Genomic DNA, 23436 nt, shown 5'->3' with positions numbered 1-23436 from the left:
ATGACTGAAGGCTTTTAAGTTTTCTTAAAAGAATTTCCTGCCTAGCTAGAGAAGTAAGGTGCCCAAGAAAAGCACATAGCTCCTAGAGTGGTTCTGTTGCTTAATAAAGATGAAGAAGCTTTTAGCTCATGTCAAGAGTGCTATCAAATTCATCAGCCTCTAGCATTTGCTCTCCTACAAAAAGGAAGTAGGGGTGTTTAATTATAGGGGTGTTTATTTAGCTGCTTCAAAAACACTCCCCCTCATGTTATTATACATTCAAGAAGACAAAGTGATCAGAGACACCCACTCAAGCACTAAATCCTTAGAACAGTGGATGCTATTCAGCCTGGTAGGGAAACATCCAAGCCTTGATTCTACTCCAAGCATTTCCACTTGTACTTTTTCTAGATCTCTGCTAAGTGAGCTGAACTGCTGCAGGTGTGCTTGGGTTTATGAGCCTGAGTGGAAGGGGCAGAAGATGAGGCTGCTACTCAGACTGTGAGGAAACAGCAGTGAAACCCATTCACACTTTGTTTAGAGCTGGTTAGTTTTACAGCTTCTAATACACTGAGCCTCATTCCTCACACTTAACTGTGACATTTAAATGCAGCAATTCCATCCTTGGTCTTCAGTGAGGCCAGTTACTCTTATCAAAGCAGACTGATCCTCCCCACCCACAGACTAATTGAAGTTTTCTACAGCTCAACTCAAACCTTGGTTCCATCTTACCCAGAATAAGAATTACAAAAATTAATCAAGATTCTGACAACTTAGTACAAGAACAATTGATACAGACAGCTGGTAGAATCAACTTTATTTACAGAATGTTACTGGGAAAGTGTCAAGTTAAAAAAGTATGAAAACAATCTTACAAGGACAAGCTGGTGATTGCATGTTTTACAGGGATTGTTTTAGGAACAACCACTAGAAGTATAGGTGACCTCCAACAGCTTCCACGTTGGAGATTTCAGCTTGCTATTTCCATACAACACTGTCTCTGCTGGACTGAAACAAACCCACCACAGCACGATGGCAAGGGTCACACTACAGACAAAGTGATTTTTTTTTTTCCTGCTGCTGGTTTTGCTTTCAGTGAGACCTAAGAAAGAGCAAGTCTGTGAGAATTCTGGTTTTACTTTCACCTCTTAAAAGAGCACAATGGCCTAAGCTAGGTAGAGGACATGACAGCAGTACTAGACTCAACACAAGTGAGGGAGTGAAGTGAGGAACCATGCAGAAGGATGGAAGAGAACATTTAACTGTTCAGGGAAGTGAAACAGGCTTAAAAGGAACATAGTATTTTAAAACCAAGTATACACAGTAAGATCACAAAACTACCCCATCCTCCCCCTTTCAAGCCACAGAACAAGACTCCAGAGGCAGGTTTCACAGTAATCGCATCACCAGATGCACACTAGATTCGAGGACAGTTCTTGGGACTCTCTTCTATAAACACTGAAGGCAGTACAGAATATTCCACAGCTTTGACTGAGGAGTTGAAGGGTGAGGATTCCAAGGCTCCATTTTGATGACCTTTAGTAACTGGATTGAAAGATTAAAACAAGGAAAAATACTGCAGCTAAACAAGAACCAGCACCAGCCCTCTTGAAAGAGCAACAACCAGTAGGTACCTACAGACTGAATTTCTGGCTTTATCATGACTGCACCAGATCCCATCCTCAAGGCTTTTGAAGACTAAACAATTCTCTCATTTGGTGGCAAGAGTCACAGGGAATCAGACCTTTGTTACATAGACAGCAAGATGTGGGCTTTTACTTTGACACTTTAGCTACACTGAGTGCACAGTACTGACAGAAAAATATGAGAGGGAGACCTAGAGGAGATGAGCAGCAAGAAAAGGCAAAGCAACTTCATCCTGTTCACTCACACTTAGGATATGCAACTTTAATCTTAAAGTCCCACACGTACAATGGAGAAAGGTCCAAACCATAGGCACAACTAAAGCTCAACTGTTATCAGCTACTCTTATGTACAGCTGTATAGCTTCAAAAAGGCTATTCTAGGTGTGTATGTACAAAAGATTGTTTATACACAAGTCTGTACAGAAGGGTCTATACATGTAGTTTTCTGCAGAAGGAATCCATAGCTGCTACCTCTACACTAGAGAATATCAGCACTTCATTCACATATCTTACAAAAACAAACAAAAAAATTAGACACTTCCAGGATTAAACTGGCTTTGTCGTGCATCTAAATTTCTTCAGGCTTCACTATCCAAGCCATTATGGATCCTTTAGTCTTGATGCAGACATGAGACCAGGACAGGTGCCATGTGCTTTAGTCTCTCAAAAAGAAATTTTGCACAGAGTGCTAAAAATAAAAGCCCCAAAAAATCAAATAGAGGTGAAGTCCTGACTATGGACATTTTCATCCAGTCTAAAGAATCACAAGTGTTCCACCCAGTGGTCACTGTTCACTGCCGGTATTCCAGTTCATCTACACTGATGACTTTGGATGGCATGGATGGAAGAGGCTGCTGCAAGACATCTGAACCAAACCATTTTGCAAGGCCAATGGGAGAGCCACTTCTCTGGCTGGGGCGATGGTCAAGCTGTGTGTGCCCATGAGATAATCCAGTCCGAGGCAGCACATTTTGAGGGGTTGTTTGTGCACCAGCAGGTGATCCTTGTGCTCCAGAGCCTGTGAAATGTAAAGTTATTAGAGGTGGAATAAAAACCCAGCACAGATTTGCCCTCGAGCTATCACCTGATAAGGCATGTGAGCTGAATGTGGCTTTTATTCATTCTATAAGCCCCAGGAAGTCCAGGTAGCACATGTTTATTTTCATTAGTACTCCCATAAATGGCCTGACATTGCCAGTTCCAGACACAGTATCACATGGGTTTGAAGGGAAGACCAGGATCAAATAGCATTTCCCTGGAGAAGGTGGGTGGCCTGTGGCCCAGGAAGGCTGAAAGCCTGCACACATGCTGCAAGAGTCAGATCTGTCAGTAGCAACACATGTTCTGAAACCAAACACTTCACTTGGACTTTGTTCTGGCAGAACAGCCTGCAGTGGCCCAAACCACCTGAGACCCACACAAGGTTAGTGATTATGAATAACTAAATTAAAGTAGCTTCCTGCTGGAACAGTATACTCAAACCCCCAGGAAGTACAGCACCTGGACAGGCTCATCAGCCTTCTAGAACTCACACTCCTGGTGTCTATTTTAGCCTACCTGATCGTTGTAGCTGCTGTTGCATCATGGCGAGCTGCAAAGGTGTCCCCGAGCGTGGATTTAAGATGTGATGGCTTGCTGTTGGTAGTGGATAAAAAGGCTGGCCAAGGATGGGAGCAGATATTCCCTGCAAGTGAGACAGGTCCACTCCAGGAGGAAGCATACCTGTTGAACATGAGCAAGAAAACGTCTTACCTGATAAGCAACTCAATGCAAAACAAAATATATGTATTTAGAGGGGTTGGAATTTATTGTCTGATCTTAAACATAAGTTCTGATATAATAAAGACTACCAGTAGTATCAGTTTGTGCTGTTCCTAACAAAGTCAGTCTCAAAGAGAACATGCATAAACAGGAAAAAAAGTATGGATTACCTGCTTGCAGCAGAGGAAGATGTTGTGGATGGACCCCCTGTGCCATCATTCTCTGGACCAATCCTGGGTGCAGTTGATGAGCAGGTCGTACAAGTGGTACATGGGGAACAAGGGGTACTTGATGAACAGGACGAAGAAAAGGGCCTCCTGGTACTGGGGAGGCCATTGTAGGAGTCTTCCTACCAGCTGATTTGGGCCTGTAGTCTTGCTCTTTGGTGCAACGATTTGCTTGGGTAAGAGGTGTGGAACATGCAGAGCGTTGCAGTGCAGGTAGTTTGGTACCTAAGGTGGGCAAAGTTCCTTGATCTGCATTCTCCACAGAACTAGACAGTAGGTTATCTGTAGCTAGAATTGAATACAGCTATTACAGTCCACAGCTAGAGATGAAAATTAAAGCTTAATGACTGGATTTGATAGTTAAGATTCCAGGACTAGCTGAACTGTAATCATATGTATTTAATAGTAAGCATCTTTTTTCTGGATGCTTCTGGCCAAATTATTTCAAAAGAGTAATGAGAAGGAATATGTTCCACAGAAATCCCTTTACAGGAAACCTAAATTAGACCAGAATCAGCAGTAACTCCACTTTTAATTCTTATTTTTCCTTTTTCTTAGGAATTTTGAACAGGCAGCATGGATGACTCAGTGCCAAAGGTGATAGGAGGTACAAGAGATTCTCCCTAGACAAGATTATAAATGAGAGTTGTGCCAGAAATCTAGCTGAAGGTGGTTTTTCAATTTAGCTGTGTTTGGGGGTTAACAGCAGCCTTCTATGTCTGACACCTGCTTAGCAAGATTTGGAACACTAAAGCACCTCTAGAAGCTACTTCCACAGACCATCCAGATGAGCCAGACAAGGCCTAAAATACCTTGGCATCAACTATTACCAGTGGAGGTGTTTCAATTGGACTGCTACCACAAACTGCAAGCTACCTCTGCAGTTACCAGTACTGAAGCACAATGTCATGGCCATTGGCCATGTCAGTCTGACTGGGTCAGGCAACTGGTGTTGAGCATTTCCTTTTAATAGCCCCTTACATCAGTTTGGGTGACAAAATGCTTCCCTAATCTGCTACACTTAAGAGTTTAATTAGTCTCAGCTTTGACTGTTCAGTTGTCCCAAGAGAACTCTAAGATTTCAATTACTGGTATAGAGAGCTATGGAAGCATTATTGTTACTGTGCTTGTTCATCAAGAAAAGTTGCCAACAGTTAAGGTCCAGGCCTCTCAGTGTTGCTCAGAAATTGACAGAAAATAGGGATTAAGCCCCAGCACTACTAGAAGAGTGCACTTGGGAGTGTACCCCCCCTCCATAGCTCTAGCCCCTCCTCTCATAGGCTCCCTCACTTCTACACCCTCCTCATCTCCATGCATCAGGAACATCTAAAGGTAACCTGGGTGTATTATGTGCTGAGACAATCTGAGTCTATTCCAAATCCCTTTTGTTTGTGGTATTTTAAAGCCATTACAATACCTTCATTTGGTCTCTGATTTTCATCTTTAACATCACTGATTTTCATTTTCCCAGAAACTGGATCCTCTTTGCTTTTCTCCTTGCTCTCATACATCTTGCGAATCACCGAGGTAGGTGTGAAGGAAGGAGACAGCTGCAGAGAACACAGTAAGAAGCAATGCTTCACCCAGTCAGTGCTCATTATCCACACCACAATACCTCAGCTGTGGGTGGACACCAATTCTAGCACATCCTTTCCATTTAAAGCTCTTTTAAATCAGCTTCTGTGTGCTCATTATTTTACTTCCCCTCATTTCATAGCTTTATTCTATAGTTTAAGCATTTCTCTTTAGCTTTTTTGGAAGTCCAGTATCAAAATCTGCAGCTGTTCTCAAAGTTAAATGTACCTTAACCGGCTTGAAACAAAATAGCTGAGCTGTAGTGTTAAGTTACAGCTGTTTACTCTTTGCTATTGGTTCAAAAGAGCAGCTCTATAGGAATTCCTATAGAGCTGCTTCATCTGCATTAACTCAGGGCTAATGTTCTGCAGAGAACTATTGCCTCATTTGGGTTTTCCCCCATTTATAAGTTCCATAGCACCTGTGGAAGTCACTCATTTGGAATACAAACTCTCATTACTTGTTTCATTTGGCAGGTGATAGTCTGTGTCAGTCCTGAGCTGCAAATACTTGACTGATTAACTGGAAAATTTAGATCAAAACTGCATTCTACACAGTACTGAAGGCAGAGAGGCAACAGGTCGGCTTTGAGATTTTACTCATTTTGAAAGTGACCCTGGAGCTCCTAAGCATTATTTCAACCCACAGACACTTAGGTCAAACACTGCATACCCAAACACCAGTGTTCTCTGAAGCATCTCATGGCTTTCAGCACTTGTCTTCTGAAAACTTAAGCACCAAAATACAATGGCTTGAGTTTTCATAATCACCTTCATTTAGTTTCAGAAGATGAGGTCAAGGTAACGTTAATGGTATTTCTTCAGTTTTAGATAAGACAGTAGTCAGAAAACACTCTTTTCCAAGGTGAAGACATCCAGTTAAACATTAAGTGTAACTCATTCTTGTATTATGTGGACACAGATACAACATGAATAAGATTAACTTGATGGCCTCCCTTTCTCCCATCGATTACCATTGCTATAATTTGGTTACTGCAGATACTTTTACAGTTCTCCCTACAACCACTGTACATCAGGTACTGACCATGCTTGTAATGGATGCTGCAGGGGCTGGAGAAGATGCATTCCCTCTGTGTCCTGGTGCAGGGGATTTAGTCACTCGCTGCTGCCTGTTAAGGGACAGGGAGTCAGAAGAGGCTCTACTCTTGCCACAGAATCAAAGCCAGTATTGCCAAGAACCAATGCAATCCTGAGTGACTAGTGCTAATATCTAGTGAAAGACAATATTCACATTAAAAATCAGTTAAGAGCATATCCCTTAAATTTTGCAGTCAGGTGCTCACCTGTTTCTGTAGCCATCTCTGCTTTTGTCCATTTGTGGTTTACCAAAGCCATGCTGATAGAAATTTGCTGCATGTATGGCCAAGTCATGTGGGAGTGCCAGTCCCTCTAACGCAGCTTGCTGTATCTCCAGGGGACTCATCTGAGGTAGAGTTGCATAAAGAACACACAAATCAAAGCCTGTATTTGGTTGGGGTTTTTTTAAGATACTGAAGATTGACTGCTATAGCCACTAATGTCTTCACCAGTGTCTGCCCACCAATAGTCTGTTTTATTAACAGGCAATAGAAGTTTCAAAAAATCTTGTACTTTAGATACCCTAGATAGGCCAAATTGCAATGAGGTTTTGAGACTGTACTAAATTAAGACTTTGCATCCTCACACTCAGAGTAAACTTAATGAAGCACAAACATCTGGATTCAACAGCTTAGTGTTTCCACAAGTTAGTTCTAGACCACAGAACACAAAGAGATGCACATACATTAAGCAAAAAGCATGTCATCTAACCTGTGCAGCAACTGGGCTCATGGGCTTCCTTACACCTGGAAATGGATCACCAAGCAATTGCTGAGAACCTTGTCCAAAACCTAAAGAATATTTAACCATTGTATTTAAAAGCACTAACAGTTTCTTTGAATACACAGAATACATATCCCAAAGTAAAATAATTCTACATCAATTAAGGATTCCTTGTGAAGACTCTCAGCTCACCCCTTAAATCCACACAGAGTTACATCTCTTCCCTGTCACAGAGCTGAAGAGCTACAAAGGAGGCTGCTGGTAGTGTTTTGTAATGCAAATGGCCAAGTAGACCTTGAAAGTTATTCTTACACAGTAGCTGAGCACATTATTCCACACCAGAACTCACTGTGAGGTCTGGGTGATGAATTTAACATTAGAGACTAGTAAGTAAAGGGCACTTTGCACTCAAAAGGCAGACTGCCCTAGTTGCCCACCAAATGCCAGGAAGTTCTTATAGCTCTGTAAAGCCCTCTTAAAAAAACCTCAAGTAATAAAAACCCACTTTTCAACCAGTCTCACCAATGGGTGAAGATATTCTGTGGCGCAGGTAATCTGCAGAAGCAGCTCGTGTTGGGAACACAGGTGGAATGGGGGGAGACGGGGCTCTTTGTGTCAGCAAAGAGGCTGCAGGTTCCAAACCACCTATCAGGCCACTTAAGACATTCGATGAAGCAGGTCTGGTAATGGGTGGACCAAGGAGCTCCTAAGAATACGTAAAGAAAGAACATTCAAAATATGACAAATTTACACAAACAAGCTCATTTTACTACACTGCAGGCTACCCTATTTATAGCAAGTTAGTGACAAGGGGGACTTGTACAACCAGATACACCAATCCTGGTTTGCCCAGAATTAGGCACTCAGCAAGCTTTTTATTTTCAAGCTTTGATTACAGGAAATAGCACGACAAGACAAATTTTTAGGTAAACTGATCTAGTGCCTGACTCTTTCTTCTCCATAGTATGATGTCAGACTACTGATCCCATAATTGCCTTAAATGCCTTATTTTCAAATAATTTTTGTTTTCCCACTGAGGATATGCTTTTAAATAGTTCCCTCCCGCAGTAAGAATACCTGCAGAATATTCTTTGATAGAGGCTGGCCTGACATCTCTGGAGGTGACATTAAGTGGCTTTCAAGGCTCTGCTAAGAAAATGAAAACGCTGTAAATTAGACATAGATACAACCAAACTCATTAAGAGACTATCTACATTTATCTCAGTTACAGAAATAATTTCACCTGCTTGGTTAGAACAGTAGTTTATGCATCAGCCAAATAAAATTCGAGCAAAGTTAAGGGCTGAGCTGGCTCACAGATCTTCCCTAGCTAAGAAAAATGCCCTGTGCTAGACTGCATACAGGTGTGCCTCATTCAAGTTTGGGTCAAATATATGAATTTATGTAATTGTGTAAACTGGAGATGGAACATTCAGCCAGTGGTTAACTTAAAAAAAAGCACAAACTCCAAAGTGTTTGTGTATTAAAGAAATTAAATAAGATACTCTTCTGTGCATTAAAATTGCACACTAATGTAAAGAGACAGCCAGAAGCAAAAGTCTTGATTTAAGTCTGAAATCAATCTGCAAATTCTTCAAAGGGCAAATTTACATTCTTCACTATCTTTCAGTGAAGTGAGATGAGTCTAAAAGTCCTTGGGCATAGTTTGGCAGGAAAAACGCATGCCTTAGACCTCTCAGTTGTTAGAAGTATTTTCTGGTGCCAGAAGTATTTACTGACAGCTTCTGGGTTAAGCCGACTGTTTAGGCAGTTAGTGGCAGGATGAAATTTCATCCTCCAATCCCTTGCAGTCTAAACCTTACTATCATCTGTTGTTTAATATTAATCTTCCAGGTAACAAGTATTCAGTTCAGTTTCATCTTAGTACAAATGATGTTAAAAGCCAAGTGTGAAATAATAGATTGTTCACTGACATACCTCTACTAAACAAAAGTCACTAAAAACATCTGAGATTCAGGTAAGGGTTGGCTGTTATCCCCCTGTTAACACAGGTCACAAGAGCCACTGGCTGCTACTTACATTGACTTTGGGCTGTGAAGGCAGAGTCCCGCTTGCCTTCATACTGCTGACGAGTTTGTTAAATGCAGTCATATCTCCATCCTTCTTCATCTGTCTGGAGCCAGTGACATTCAAGGCTTCTTCCATTTGCTCAGCCATAAAGGGAGTGGCAATTTTCCCCTCCTGATCCACCTTCAGGCCTTTTAGCCCAGCTTCAACTTCCTCCACTGAAAGTACAACTCCTGAATGTGCTGAGAAATACAGGAGAAATACTGGTAAACCACAGTTCTGTTCTCAAGTGAGCTAATAATTCTTGTGCAGGTGTTGAATAGGTTGTTTGAAAACTAGGAACAGCCAAAACCTTATTGATATTGATCGGTAAATATTTTGATATTGAGCTGTCAAACCATGACTGACCTGTGTTTAGACTGACATTCTAATATATCCAAATTCTGAGAATTGATATGCACAAATACTGCCATGTAAGACTCCACAAGAACCTGTTTAGGCTTCAGCTACTAAGTTCTCACTATTTTTCATTTATCCTGCAAGACATGTCGTTACTACATTTTACAACTTTGCCTGAATATTTGTGTGACAACTGAGTTGGTTCTTTTTCAATTAGCAAAGTTTCATTTATCTTATACTCCAGGAGACCAGATGGTTTTACAGCCACAGTGCAAGCCATGTCAAATTGTCTGAAGCTATCACAAGTAGAAAGAATACATACCTGGAAAATCTAGATACTATAGAGGCTCAGTTACACACTTAAACTCAGTGTGTATAAAGTTTGAAGCAGATTTTTTGCTCAGAAATTAAAGCCTCTATAGAAGGATTTCACCGGCATAACCAGCATAAGGCACAGTGCTCTCAGCAGTACTTTTTTCCTGTATATGCATATATATATATATAAACACCTACTGGTGTCCAACATCAAAGCTAAACATGCTTTGTGGACCAGCTAACACACATCACAAAGTATGACACCTTAAAAGAAAAGGAAGAGACAGAAGCATGCCATGGGTTGCAGATGTTGACCCAAAAAAATAAGATTTACTGGAAATTTGGGCAAGAAGGTGGAGAAAAGAAACTATGATGCAGACATGCAGAATGGAACATGAGTAAATATGATGATGGTGGAGAGGAATTGACCTGAAACCTCCACAACACTCGAAGAACTGTTCAGCATTTTATGGGAATACAGAGCCCCACATCAGGTACTTTTGAGTGAATGAAAGCTTCCCCACAGATTTTTATTCCTTCATCCTTGGTTTGTGAGGATCAAAGTTGAGAAAGTTTTTAGTAGGAAAGTCAGACTAAGCAGAACAGAAATAGAACTACAAGTCTTTTTAAAGTCAAATTAAGGAAGTTCTCCATATGTTAGCCAACACTCCCTACTCTCAGATGGATGCTTAAGAATATTTGCAGTGCTTAGATGCTTTCTTTCCTAGCTGCTTCACACTAATCACAGGGGCACCACCTTTTCTTCAGTCCAGTTTACATGGCAATACATGCTGCTTGCCAAAGAGAAATCAATTTGGAATTAGACCTCAAGATTTCACAGAACACATGCATATTGTCCACTCCATGCATGCTATGGGCCCAGACATGCAAATCCCTAACCTGGAGGAAAAAAAAAGAGGGGAGGAAAAAAAAAGAGGGGAGGAAAAAAAAAAGAGGGGAGGAAAAAAAAAAGAGGGGAGGAAAAAAAAAAGAGGGGAGGAAAAAAAAAAGAGGGGAGGAAAAAAAAAAGAGGGGAGGAAAAAAAAAAGAGGGGAGGAAAAAAAAAAGAGGGGAGGAAAAAAAAAAGAGGGGAGGAAAAAAAAAGAGGGGAGAAAAAAAAAAGAGGGGAGGAAAAAAAAAAGAGGGGAGGAAAAAAAAAAGAGGGGAGGAAAAAAAAAAGAGGGGAGGAAAAAAAAAAGAGGGGAGGAAAAAAAAAAGAGAAAAAGGATCACATTCTCAAGCCACTATTCAACTTCTTAGATACTGACACTTAATGGATCAATGTGATCCATCATCGACACTTTCAAGGATGACTTACACTGCCAGTTTTTGATAAAGCCAGAGTTTAAATGCCACAGAGCTGACATTACCAGTTGCCAGTATGAAAAAACCTATGCAAATGCCATACACAAAGCTGGAAACACAGATCAAGACTTGCATCATCTTATAATTGTTTCTGGCCACTAAAGCAGTCTGATAAAGTCCTGATGTCATCCTGTGATTAGGATGAAAAGAGTCAGCGATGATATTGACATAACTGAGAGCTGTTGAAATAGAGTTTTCAGTACTGTTAGTAAATCTGTAACACTGCCTACTCCTGGATTCGGCAATTGAGGTTTCCAGAATTACCAGGCCTCTTGCTGGGAGATACTGAATCACAAGAACTTGACAATAGCTGAAGAGGCACTTACTGCTCTCTCTAAGCTTTTCCTTGTTGGCTGAAAGACTTGAGAGAAGAGGTTTTAAGTCCACTTTGGCTTTCTGTAGCATTTCTAGGATGTCCACTTTGTTTTCAGAGTGGTCTTCCAATGGAATGGGAGCAAAGTAGTTTCCAGAGTTCTGACCAGGGGAGAGAATGGCTTGCTCTAGACCTGAAACAGCAAAACCAGGAGCACTGCGACATCAGTTTACCAACCCAATGGCTCAAGATGAACATACACTGGCAACCAACTTCAACATGTCACTGGAAAGTTATGCTTCACACCCCTTGCCCAAGATCAGCTGGAAAGTCACCAGGAAGCACTGACAAGAACATTTACTAAAAAAGAACTTAAGAGCTGCTTACTCTAAGAGCTTCCAAAAGAATATCAGGTGCTTAAACTGTAAGAGAATTCACTGTCCTAAAGCCTTATCTGTCATGTTCTTACTGAATGAGTAAGAAAGAATGTGGAAGGAGGCTACATGACCCTGCATTGTCCTGCAGCCTTACCTGCTAGCCTCTCCAGTTCCTCATGAGGGGTAGATCTCAAGCTGCTTGACCGACTTCCAGAACGACTGGGATTAGAAAACCACCTGCTGAACCTGCTGGCAGACACTGAACCTTCCCCCAGCACATCCTCTATCATCTAAGGGAGGGGAAAAAAAGAAAAAAATCTTAACATAAGCAAGATCAGCAACATCTTTGAGACGCTTGTGCAAACAAGATTCTTCTGCTACCGATGCTGCTGCCAGAGTTTCAAAGTTTTGATCTGCTTTTTTCCTGCAGTCAGTTAACATAACCCAGTGTACATCTCTAAATTACACCAAACATTTACTCACAGTGAAACTGTACCTGAAACAGCACAATCAGAGCACCCAAAGATCATTAGCTACACCATTTTAAAATCAAAGTGTCAAAAGAACCCCAAGTTCTTTTTAAAAAACAGTGCATTATAAAAATATAACTCAAACTAAAGCTTCTCCTATCCTGCAAGACAGCACCCAGTTAAAGCCTGGCTCAATAGGCACAGATGCAGCTTCACCAGGCAGCTGTTTTCTTTTAGACAAAAGGAAGAACAGCTTCTTCCTCTCAGAGAAATTGTTTTTCCTGAAACAAGGAGCTCTCAACCCTATTTACAACAGAGAAAAGAAATAGTATTGGTCCATTTGGTTTTGACTGTTTGATTCTAACACATTAGAAGAATCAAGACAAGAAATGCACAACTCTATCATAACACTTGTCACAGACATATCACCAGTACAAAAAACCTCACTTTTATGACAAGTTATAACATCTGCCCATCTGTTTCACCAGCAGGTATTTTCACTTGGGAATTCCCTGCTTTTGAAAGGAGTCACCACCTTGCATGTATGCTGAAAATCAGATTATCAAATCTAAAGACATCATTTACAGCTTCTATAGGGAGAATGAACTCTCCTCCATGTATTTGTCAAATTACTACCACCACCATATGATGAATCTTTTCTAATGCAAGCAGCTTGTCCAGATTAAAGATTAGGTCAGAAGTCCATTTTTTTTTTTTAAACTCAATGTGTCTAAACCATGTCAGGTCTGTTTCTCTGCAGTCAGAACACAATTTTTGACTTTTGACTGAATTAGTAGGCCGTGTTTATCCAACACAGGCATAATAGTCCTAAAAAATTAATTCACCTCTTAAAGGTTTAAGTAATAAAGATTCAAACCCTTTAAGACATACATCTTTTCAGTCACATTACCACTAGTGTCTCCAGGCTCACTGTCTGCCAGGAAGTCTGCACAAAAGATCTGTTTGCTGCAATTCCCAGACTTAGATGGAAAAGGTTGTCTTCAGCTAAACTAAATTTGTACAGTGAATCTTCTCTGAACATATCTTTAATAATTCCAAAGAAGATCCATTCAGAATATCAATTTTGAGCCTTCAAGTAGTGACCAAAAGAAAGGAAAAACAGTCAGCTAGTCTGCCTCAAACACTTTGGAGATGGAGCCAGTCCCAGGGATAACACTTTGGCAGAAACATCCTAACATTCCAAACCCAAATCTCTGCAAATTCATCTTAAACTTACACACTTCATAAAGGAACTTCCACAAAGCAAGAAGTCTTAACTTTCACAGAATGCAGCTGCAGCAAAAATGCTTATCATGAATATACCCCGTCTTAAAAACCAGAAAACTCACTGAAGCCAGGCCAGGAACACTTTTATCCAAGTTAAAGAACTCATTGAAGTCAAACTCTCCTGGAGCTGGTTCTTGTAAAACAGCTTCTCTAGGAACTTCTTGATCTGCTGGAGTTTCATTGGCAAGGACAGTTTGCACTTCATCCTCTTCTGCCACTCCACCATTGCATTCTATGCCTTAATAAGAAAATCAAGTGATTGCTGAATCAGTGAACTTGACCATTTCATGTGGGAACAGTGCCTGACTGCCAATGCACTTGCCTAGGGATTAGAAGCACAAGCCCAAAGGAACCCAGAGCCCAAATGATACCTCATCAGTTATACTGGGCTGACTGCTGCAAGAGAAAACAGCACCCACTACATTCCTAGCACTGAGATTCTAGTCTGTTAAGACTATCTAGCAAAAAAAAAAAAAAAAGAATTGCCATTGAACTGTGCACAAACAACTGCATCCTGATCAGCCCGGGCTGTTATGCCACACCAAGCACATACAGCTGTTGCAGAAAGTCAACAGCTGCTGCTTTTTTCCATCAAGATTCCTTTGGCATCTCCTGCCTTCATGACATGGGTTCTTAATAGTCAACATATGACAAATACTGCTTCTCCTCCATCAGGAACAAGGCACTTCTCACTTTAAAGACTTCCCAACAAGCTTGCACAGGCACTGCAAAAAAGCTGTGACATGGCTACAAACTCCTGTGCTTAGAACTGCACCATAATTCGGTTATGTTGTCCACCTGCAGAATTTCTAGCATTAAAAACTCATCTCTCTTGCCATACTGCAGCTTTTTTTTAATAATCCAATGACTGCACACAAATTCAAGTCTCCAAATTCATCTTAAAGCTACATTACTGGCAGCTGTATACCCAGATCAGTTACCCTAATGTTAGTATTACCATAAGGAAAAAAAATATTTCAGTACCTCAGAGCATTAGCTTAATTTAAACACAACCTATAGCACCCAGCAGGATACAGAAATGAACAAGACCTTTAGAAAAATGCATCAACTCCTGATTATCATTCAACATCCACACAATGTTCTTTTCCAGCCTCTCAATCCTGCCTTTCTTTGGGGAAAGAAATGGTAATTTATCACCTAAATCATCTTTCAGATTACAAATACTATTACAGGCTTTACATCTTGTGCTTCAGGATGACCAAAAGCTATGCAAGTTTAAGATAAAGGTTGGTAAACCGTGTTTTTATTTACACTTGTCTGGATCTGTACCAGTCACCTCTATACCCAGCAATCTGCCCCACCAGCAGACAAACAGAGCTTTTGTGAAATTTGCCCTTACCTTCTTTCAGTGAGGCCGTGCGTCGCCTCGTACGTTTTCTCCCTTTGTGATCTTCCTCCAAAATTTTATCATCAAAGCCTGTGAGCTCAATGGTTTCAGACTGACTTGTAGGACCAGCAGAGAACCACTCAGGTTCCTCTTCAGTGTAGGAATCATTCCTTCTTCGCTCCCCAAAGACACGCTTACTGTCACCAAATTCCCTCTGAAGGGGGATAATAAAAACATTAACATTAATAAAATGCTGCTTCATAAGATTCTTCCCCAACTTCCAAAGCAAATGACCACCTTTCACACCAGTTCTGGGGATTTTTAAAGCTTTATACAACCTCCCTGTCTGCTCAGTAAGCTTTTAAATTTTAGAGCTTCACAGCTGAATTTCTGCCTCATTACACCAAAAGCTATTGATCTGCAAGTGCTTCTTAAAAACCTCAGTTTTGTACCCTGAGAGTTAGTGGTTCCTCTTTAAGAAAAAAAGACAAAAGCCTGAAAACATTGAAAGCTTCCATTTGCTGGTTAAAGACAATGCTTGCTGACAACTGCCAGGCCAAGAACTACAAATGAACTAATAGACTTTTGATTATCTTGCTAGTAGAAGTCAGCCACAGGCAAGGTTTGTCAGATAAACAGTATTACATGCATCCCTGTGGAAGTTCTCTGAAGAAATGTAACTAAGTTTTGAAGTACCAAGTGCCCACCCTTCACACCCTAGGAATAAATGGCCTGCTTAACAGAACACTTAACTGCTGGATGCAGCTCACCTGCCCCTGGTGCTTTTAGGGCCAAGTGTCCAAACCCCCTGATTTAACATGCAACCAGGAAAAGAAGGAACAAACCCTGAAGCGTTTATCTTTGTAGTCTCTGTCACGATCCCGGTCTCTTGCATCCCTGGAATCACCACCCCTATGGTCTTTGTCAAAGTTGCGAGAGGAGATGATTCTGCCACTGCCAATCCTGCGGCCGCCAATCACACGGACACCATCACTGTCCTTTTCCAGGGGGCTCCCTGCCCGACGGGAGCTGACGGGTGCAGTTACATGACAGCCACCTCCAAAGCTTCGCCTCTGGGGACTCAGGACTACATCCAAGTCATCTTCTTTCACTCGCTCTCTTGGATCTGCAAGTCAAAGACCACACAAAAAGCACTAAATTTAATGCATTAGTAAAGACAAGTGAGTTGTCTGTATATCAGCCTTCTGTTCCACAGCCTTTCTGCTATCCCAGGGCTTTTAAAGAAAAATGCTCATGATTTATTTCTGTGAAGCTAATCTAGCTGAGACTACAGGAAGTGCAAGCAAAAAATTTACAGCTGGGTATTGAGGAACCACTGTGGTCTCCTGGGAAGTACCTGCTTTCCCTCTATAGACCTTCTCAGTACTCAGCCTTGAGTTGCAGGGAAATTGTCCCAGCACTTGCATTTTATGTATGTATTCACTATTACATGGCAAGAATAGGAGAATATAACTGACTGCTGCCCATGTTTGTTCTTAGGTAACAGTCACCAGAAAATCCACTACAGCCTAGTTGGAACAACAAAGATTTCTTTGCCACTTATCCTATGCAGTCAAACAATTTTCAGAAAGACTTTTTTTTAGCTTCCTTTGTGTTATCCCAACAGAAAGGTTTTGCCAACAGCCCAGGTTCAGTTTTGAGCAATGTGCTGTAGAACACACTCACCTATTATCCTACGCATAAGAGAAGTCCGATCTGAATCCAAATCTTTCTTAAAGCTTTCCACCGGTGAAGTTCTTCCTGAAGTTGGATATAAAGATGCATGCCACTTCTCTGGATCCCAGACACCATCACTAAGAAAGTAAAATTTCACAATTGTTTGCAACCTTGTAGTCTAATAAATACTTCATAGTGTGCTTCTGCTGGAAACCTAGAATTTACTGGTTAGTAACCTGTACAAGTGAATTATCTTTCATACCCAACTTCTAAATTTGCCTTACTATGGTTTACTACCTCACACATGGTATTTGGATCTCTTCTGTAACAGCAAGGAAGTATAATACTCAGTATCAGATTTTAAAAGACTAGCTATTGCTGAAGCTTGCCTCGTACGCTGAAAAACAGTTCAAGTAGATCATATGGTGCTGCTCTTAAGCATTCAGGTAATTTTACCTCAATCTCACACTTACTTGTACAATAAATTCGTTGGAATAGTAAAGAAACTGCTGCTTAATAAACTTACAAACACCAGCCAAGAACACTCACCTTCATTTTTAAATGAGGTACAGTGTCAACATGGGAGAATAATGCATCAAGCAAGGCAGCTTGTTGCAGCCTGACCCAGTCTGTGCTACACATCCGTCTATGTTCTTGGTACTTTTTCCTGCAAGTCTGTAAGACTTGTGTTGTGTGAAGTTGAGATCCAGCACAAAATCTCTGTTCAAAGAACAAAATCCATGGCCAGAGCATTGAGCCTTTCCTAGTATATTAGTACGTCTGAAAAAACTGAACTCTGTAGCAATCTGAACTTTGTAGCACATATATCTCCCATCAACATAAGAGTACTTCTCACCTAAGAGTTTTTTGCAATTTAAACTCCTATTTTGAAAGATATGTATATAGGCTTTGCATAATCAAGAAAATACCTGTCATATTTTTCAGAAAGACAAGAAGGTCTTTTCTTAGAGTAGGGACGCTCTTTAATATCCAGCAGCTCCTCCTAGGAAAAAAAAAAAAAGACATGAGTTTCAATTCACACCCAGACAAGATTTAAGTGACTTAAACCATCTATTCCAGACTGCCTGTTCAATTTAGTGTTTTAACTTGACAACCCAGGTTTCCTAATATGCTGTTTCATACTCTGTGAAATACAGCACTGAAAGTTTATATTTCAGTTGTTCTGTCAGTGGCCACTGACCAAACACTTATTCGAACCACTAAGCCTTACTAGGCCAGGTTCAGTCCTCATGAACACTCCAAGGCTGTTCACAACCATAAATGTTTATGTATTCACTTCCCTGGACAGTGCAGCTTATAAGCAACACAAGCATCATGGACACTGTAGCTGGCAAGTTACCAAGAAGGAATCAAAATTGCTGCGGTTAATGCTATATAAGGTTCATCAGGTAAAAAAAAGCATTAGCACAATTCCAATTACTGGTATAGATCTGGAAATTCCAGACAAGCTTGCCATTTCCAACCACCACCAACTCCAAGATATCATAATATGTGTTATACAATTACCCATTCACCCAACACCAAATCAATGCTGAATGATAACTTGTTTTCCCACTTTCTACCAGCTTTGAACAGCCCTTAGTTTACCAGTGCACACCCTGACCAGTCATTTGACTAGCAACCAATGCAGTCTCACTGCAGTTTGCTAAATTCAGAAAGCATAATTAATGGTATGACCATCAGTGCTTTAAATCATCATTAACTCTACTGCAGTTAAGATGCACACTTCTAGTTAGACTTACTCATTCTCCCAAGATCACCTTTCTTCAACCTGCCTCACTCCCCAGTACTGAATTGATTTAGAACTGTGCCAAAATTAGTGGGCAGCTAGAAGAATAAAGAAATCCTAACAGTGGACACCACACATCAGCCAAACTGAAAGAAATCTCTTTACCCTTTTCCCCCAAGAATAAAATATCTTTCAGAACTTTTACATCATTTTTCCCACATGATTAAAATCAGTTCATTAACTATGTGAGTTTGACACTTGTTCCAGATGGCAGTTTGGTAGCTGGACAAAACCTTAACATCCCCCTCCAAGTATCACCCTGTATTAGTACTTGGCAAAAAAGACTCCATTAAAGGGAGGAACACTGGCCTCCCTGCCCACAGCTTCCCAAAATAAACCTCAATCTGTGAGGAACATCAGTGCTGTAATACTATCAGAGCCTGGTGCAGATACTACAAGTATTAACAGCCCTGTCCATCACCAGAGTGGGAATGGGTTGTTTTGCTGGCCACGAGAGGGAGTCCACAGGTTCTCATTCACATCCTATCACAATTCTTCCACTCAAGTGAGGAAAATTTGAATTGTTTCTTGCCTTTCTCTCATTAGCTGTGCACCCTTGGAGGAACAGCTTCCCAAGAACTAGAAAAGACACAGCTTAAACTATACAGCACTCCTGTAACAGAGGAGATAAATGCTGGCATTTCCAGGTGTGGGGTTTTTTTTAAATTCACACACCAGTACTTTTAAACAGGCTAGGGGAAAAGTGTGCCTAGCTGTTATCAAACAGTTTTAATCAAACAGCTTGGAACTACTCATAGTATGAGGTGTTTTCCTAGTGGTCGTAAGTAAATATAAACATTAAAGGAAATCACTCCCCTTTCCAAATCAACAGCACATGCCCCAAAACAGTGTTCCCTCAGTCCCTAATTAATAGGAAACTGGAACACATGAAAATACCCTACAATGTTGATTACCTCAGCACCTTAAATCAGCTATATTTGAACTGTTACACGTTGTGAAACCATATGATGCAAGGTATTTTAAAACAGACTGATTTCTGGTATTTCTTGATTTAGGCTCCTTAGAAACCAATTGATAAACAAGACTAGTGCTGGCACTAGTTCTGCAACTTTATCCTAATCAGAAACTATAGGTACTGAATTAGCAAAACTGAAGCTACAACTGCACTGGTTTCAGTATACAGCCACCACCAACATGGGCTGAACACTGCCCCAAAAAGTAGAGCAGAAATTGAAGCTGCATTCAGTTACTAAACAAGAAGTTAGGCATGAATGAGAAGAGATACCACTTTTCCAGCAGGGGAAGTTTAAAAACAGCTCCTCTCCTTAACTTAACAGTTAAATAACTAATAAGGTCTGAACAACAGTATACCTTGCATCCCCAAAAGTTAAGGGCACATCTTTTCTAAGAAGTTAGAGAGATTTAGAAAGCTGTACCATTCCCATAAAGTTTTGCCAATTCTGAAGTACGTGGTTTATTGTTGATGTCTACTTAAAATAAGCCAGAGCTCCACTATCTCAACAGAACAGAGCCACAATGATAATTTTTTTTCCTTTTAAAAAACAACCTACTAAAAAGCCAACAGCTCCAAATTCCTCAAGAAAGATAACACAGTCAGCAACAGTAAACTGTCTCACCCTGTTCCACACTTCAGGCCATTTGCTGCAAAGTATCTTAACAGCTTTCCACAAAGCAATGACCACCTGTTCCCACAGCTGCAGCCATGGGAAAAATCAACCACCATTACAGACTCTTTCCAAAAGCATTTTTCAGCAGTGGTACCAAAACCCCAAACAAGATTTGAATCCTAAGTCTCACAGCATATCAAACTCACTTAGTACCGGAACAATCTTTATTTGCAAGTTATTTGGCTGTTCTTCTTCCACTCATGCACGTATTTAGGCATCACAGTTAAACAAAGGCACCTGTGTTAACATTTTAACACTAAGCATTGTTTGGAGTCACAACTGTTTAAGATTCCAGCAATCAAATACGAGCAATTCTAAGCTTACAAAAGGCATCAAGTAAACATATTATAGGTCCTGATAAGATCTAGTGTGCTACACCTTCCTAGGAAATAGTATCTACTTCAAGGAAACATTTTGGTCTACTTCTTAAAAGTCCATTGCCGGAAGCAGGACTACGAAGTGTAAGTGCTTGAGAAAGCTGGCAGAACAACATACTTCAGCCTCTACCATAATCTCTCAGCACATGCTGTGGGGTACTCAGATATTAAAATAAGGTGGTGGGAATCAAAAGCATATCGAGGACAAGATTGCACAACCGCGTCACATTTAACAAGCTGCTCATTTTACACCACCTTGCAAATCCTAATCCAGGCAAAGGCTTTTCAGCTTTCAACTCACTGTTTCCCTCTCACAGGAGCCTCCACCTCCCATTCTACTCCTGTGACCGACAGTTCCACGCACAACTCAGAGAGGAAAGGAGAGTGAGCTGACCTTTGTGTAACGATGGGGGTATTTAGTTGTAATTCTGTTCAGCTCGAGGAAAGCATCGCCATTTTCAGTTTCTGTTGCACCTCCTCTTTTATCCATGGTTACTTCAAAACCTTTGACCGCGGAGCTAATTAAAACAAAACCAACCGGTCAGATTTCAAGACGTACCTTTCTAGAGGGTGCATTTTCTCTCCAGCCTGAGTCAGTTTAACACTTGGGCACAGCAGAGTAGAGCCGCGTTCTCCAACAGCGCCTATCTCCTCCCAGCCCTGCCCGTTCCCCCGGCCCAGCCAGGCGGCTCTCGCTGAAGGGTCCGAGCTGCTCCTGCAGCCCGGCCAGCCCTACCCCGAGCTCCAGCGGCTTTTGCACAAGGAACATCCATCTGCGGGCACGGTCGGGGCGCGTGGCTGCCAGGACTCACACCCCCACACACCCCGGGGCCCTGAGGGGTCGGGCGCCGCTGGCCCCGTGGCGCGGGAGGCAGCGCGGCCCAGGCGCCGTCCCGAGGCGCCGGAGCCGCGGGGGCAACAGCAGCAGTGGAGCAGGTGACTCAGCGGATCCCCGCCCGGCCGCACTCACCGGCGGGTGTCCCGCGCCGCTCCGCTCAAGGCCTCACCGCCGCCCGCGGCGTTTCCTGCTCCGGCCACCGGCCCCACTTCACCCCCGCCCACCCCCACTGAGGGGCCGCGCGCGCCCCGGGCCGGCGCTGCCGCCGCCGCCGCCCCCCCAGCCCCGGCCGCTCCGCGCGCCGCCGCCGCCGCCGCCGCTCCCGCTCCCGCTCCACCCGGCGCCACCTCCGCTCAGCCGCCGTAGCCGGGGCCTCGCGCCGCCCGCTCCGCACCCATTTAACGCCCCGCGCGCAGGCGCGTCGGGCGCGCGCGCCGGGGGCTCGCCCGCCTGGCGCCTGACCGGGAGTAGGCGGTGGGAGGCAGTGATGGCGGTGGGGTCGCGCCCCCGCCGTGTGTCTCTGCCGCCGGCTGCCCGCGGAACCGGCGTCTCACCTTGCGAGCGGTGCGATGGGTGAGGAGAGGCGCGGGACTCGGCGAGGGCCTTCAGGCAGTCTGGGCGGGCAGCCCTGCGGGGGAGGCGGCCGTTGGCGGGATGCGGTGCGCGCCATGTGCGGGGCGGCGGCGGGATCGGCCCGTCCATGTCCCGGGACTGTCCCTGTGTCCCCCTCCCCGTCTCGCCTCGCGGGAGGCGCGGGGTGAGAGAAGGGCGGGAAGCGGCGGGGCGATCGCGGCCCCTCGGCGGCGATGGCGGGCTGACAGCGCGCTCGGTGGGCGCTCCCGCTCTCCCCGCGCGTTCGCCGTGGTCACTGGCGGGCTCGGGGGGGGCTCCCCGAGAGCGCCTTTCGCGTCCCGCCGGGTGCGGCCCGGCTCCCGTGGGTGTGGGGAGCGGTCTGGCCGAGACTGCACCGCTGCCCAGCTCGGGAGTGTGAGCGCAGGGTCCCAGTGTTCTCAGCCTATACCGGTCTCCTGTCAAGTTGAAGTCTGGCATTTCCGTGGGACACCAGAACTAGGTTGCTGCAGTGAGCGGAGCAGCTTATTCGGAGGCACCGGACAAATCTTTCAGGTTTTGCTGATAAGGAGCAGACATTGTTTTCAGTATCAGTTTTAAGGAATTATCAGTTATCAGTTTTAAGTTTTACTGAGCGCGGTGGCCTGCTACGTCTGCCCACAGCTCTGTCCCCAGCACTTGCATTCATTGTGCCACAGACACCCAGCGGGGCCACAGGGTTTCCAAACACCTTGAGCAGAGAGGTTTGTGTAGGAACAACGAATTTCCTGTAGGATCTGGTGAATAAAGTGTTCTCTTCCCTGATCTCTAATGAAGTTGATTACCAGCATTAAAAACTGGTTACCTGTGGAGTGAGAGAAATATACGAGAAATAAACATTTCTCACTTTTTTTTCCTGACGAAGTGCTGCATTATTAATGAAACAGCAGTGTAACTATTACCAAGTCTGTTGAAGCCAACAAGTACTTTCCAAACAAATGCACAGGGAGACTCCATAGCAACCAGTGGTCCACTAGCCTCTAGCCGAGTGGTTGTTACGAGATGCTGTAGGCTTTGAGAAGGCCTGAACTATGAGAAGTTGTGCTTCACTGTCGCCTTTGTGTACATCGCTGTTGTGAGCTAAAACAGGTTTTTTTGGCTCCCAGAGGCACATTTGGCATAGGTGCCTGTTACTTGATGCTCACAGCAGAAAAGTCCAGTGGCACAGAAGTGGCAGAACACTGTTTTTTTTCCCAAGTGCAGCAACAGCTTCCTGCCACAGCCCGCTCAGCCCGTTTCCCTGCGCGGCTCGATCTGTGCCCGCAGTCGGTAAATCCTGGTCACACCGGGGCCGCACGGGGGCGCTGTCCGCCCGCCCCGCCGCACGGGGGCGCCACCGCGCCTGCTCAGCGCCTGCTCAGCGCCTGGGCGGGAGGGGGCGAGCAGCACCCGGCCCTCACGGCGGGGCCGCCTCCGGCGCTGCGGGTGCGTCCCTTCGCTTCTGTCCTCTTTGCGGTCGGTTTCCCCGCTGCTGGCCGCGTGTTTCGTGTGCCGGTGCCTCATCCGCAGATGCCGGGATCTGGGGCGCCGTCAGCGCGGCGGGAGCCGCTGCCGCAGTCCCTCACC

At 43.5% G+C, this 23436-nt stretch overlaps 2 protein-coding genes across 12 annotated transcripts in view; one reads left to right on the top strand and one right to left on the bottom strand.

Annotated features, from left to right (window-relative positions):
• Positions 1–781: 781 nt before the first annotated feature.
• On the bottom strand, positions 782–21835 carry EIF4ENIF1 (eukaryotic translation initiation factor 4E nuclear import factor 1). Of its 8 annotated transcripts, none has more exons than XM_069031220.1 (19): positions 21816–21835; positions 20818–20941; positions 17517–17590; positions 16597–16724; positions 15756–16036; positions 14923–15124; positions 13625–13800; positions 11960–12095; positions 11442–11621; positions 9049–9278; positions 8086–8157; positions 7531–7714; positions 6997–7076; positions 6492–6631; positions 6233–6317; positions 5031–5163; positions 3557–3901; positions 3183–3347; positions 782–2643 (listed from the first exon to the last, which is right to left on the bottom strand). In XM_069031220.1, exons 2-19 carry the CDS (start codon positions 20911–20913, stop codon positions 2417–2419), a joined length of 2934 nt encoding a protein of 977 aa, XP_068887321.1. In that variant the 5' UTR covers positions 20914–20941; positions 21816–21835; the 3' UTR covers positions 782–2416. The 8 variants fall into 8 exon arrangements, with proteins under 8 accessions (XP_068887321.1, XP_068887324.1, XP_068887327.1 ...); XM_069031223.1 differs by having other exon boundaries at positions 3557–3838; XM_069031226.1 differs by having other exon boundaries at positions 3557–3619.
• The window catches only part of SFI1 (SFI1 centrin binding protein), a 29953-nt gene continuing 28213 nt past the window's right edge, over positions 21697–23436 (top strand). For all 4 annotated transcript variants that reach the window (XM_069031217.1, XM_069031219.1, XM_069031215.1 and 1 more), the window contains exon 1: positions 21697–21834. In XM_069031217.1, coding sequence (XP_068887318.1) covers positions 21749–21834 — 86 coding nt within the window. In that variant the 5' untranslated portion in view covers positions 21697–21748. The remainder of the gene's footprint in view (positions 21835–23436) is intronic.

The sequence above is a fragment of the Aphelocoma coerulescens genome, chromosome 15, assembly GCF_041296385.1.
Source record: "Aphelocoma coerulescens isolate FSJ_1873_10779 chromosome 15, UR_Acoe_1.0, whole genome shotgun sequence".
Taxonomy (NCBI): Eukaryota; Metazoa; Chordata; class Aves; order Passeriformes; family Corvidae; genus Aphelocoma; species Aphelocoma coerulescens.
This window is presented reverse-complemented; position numbering and strand designations above follow the sequence as displayed.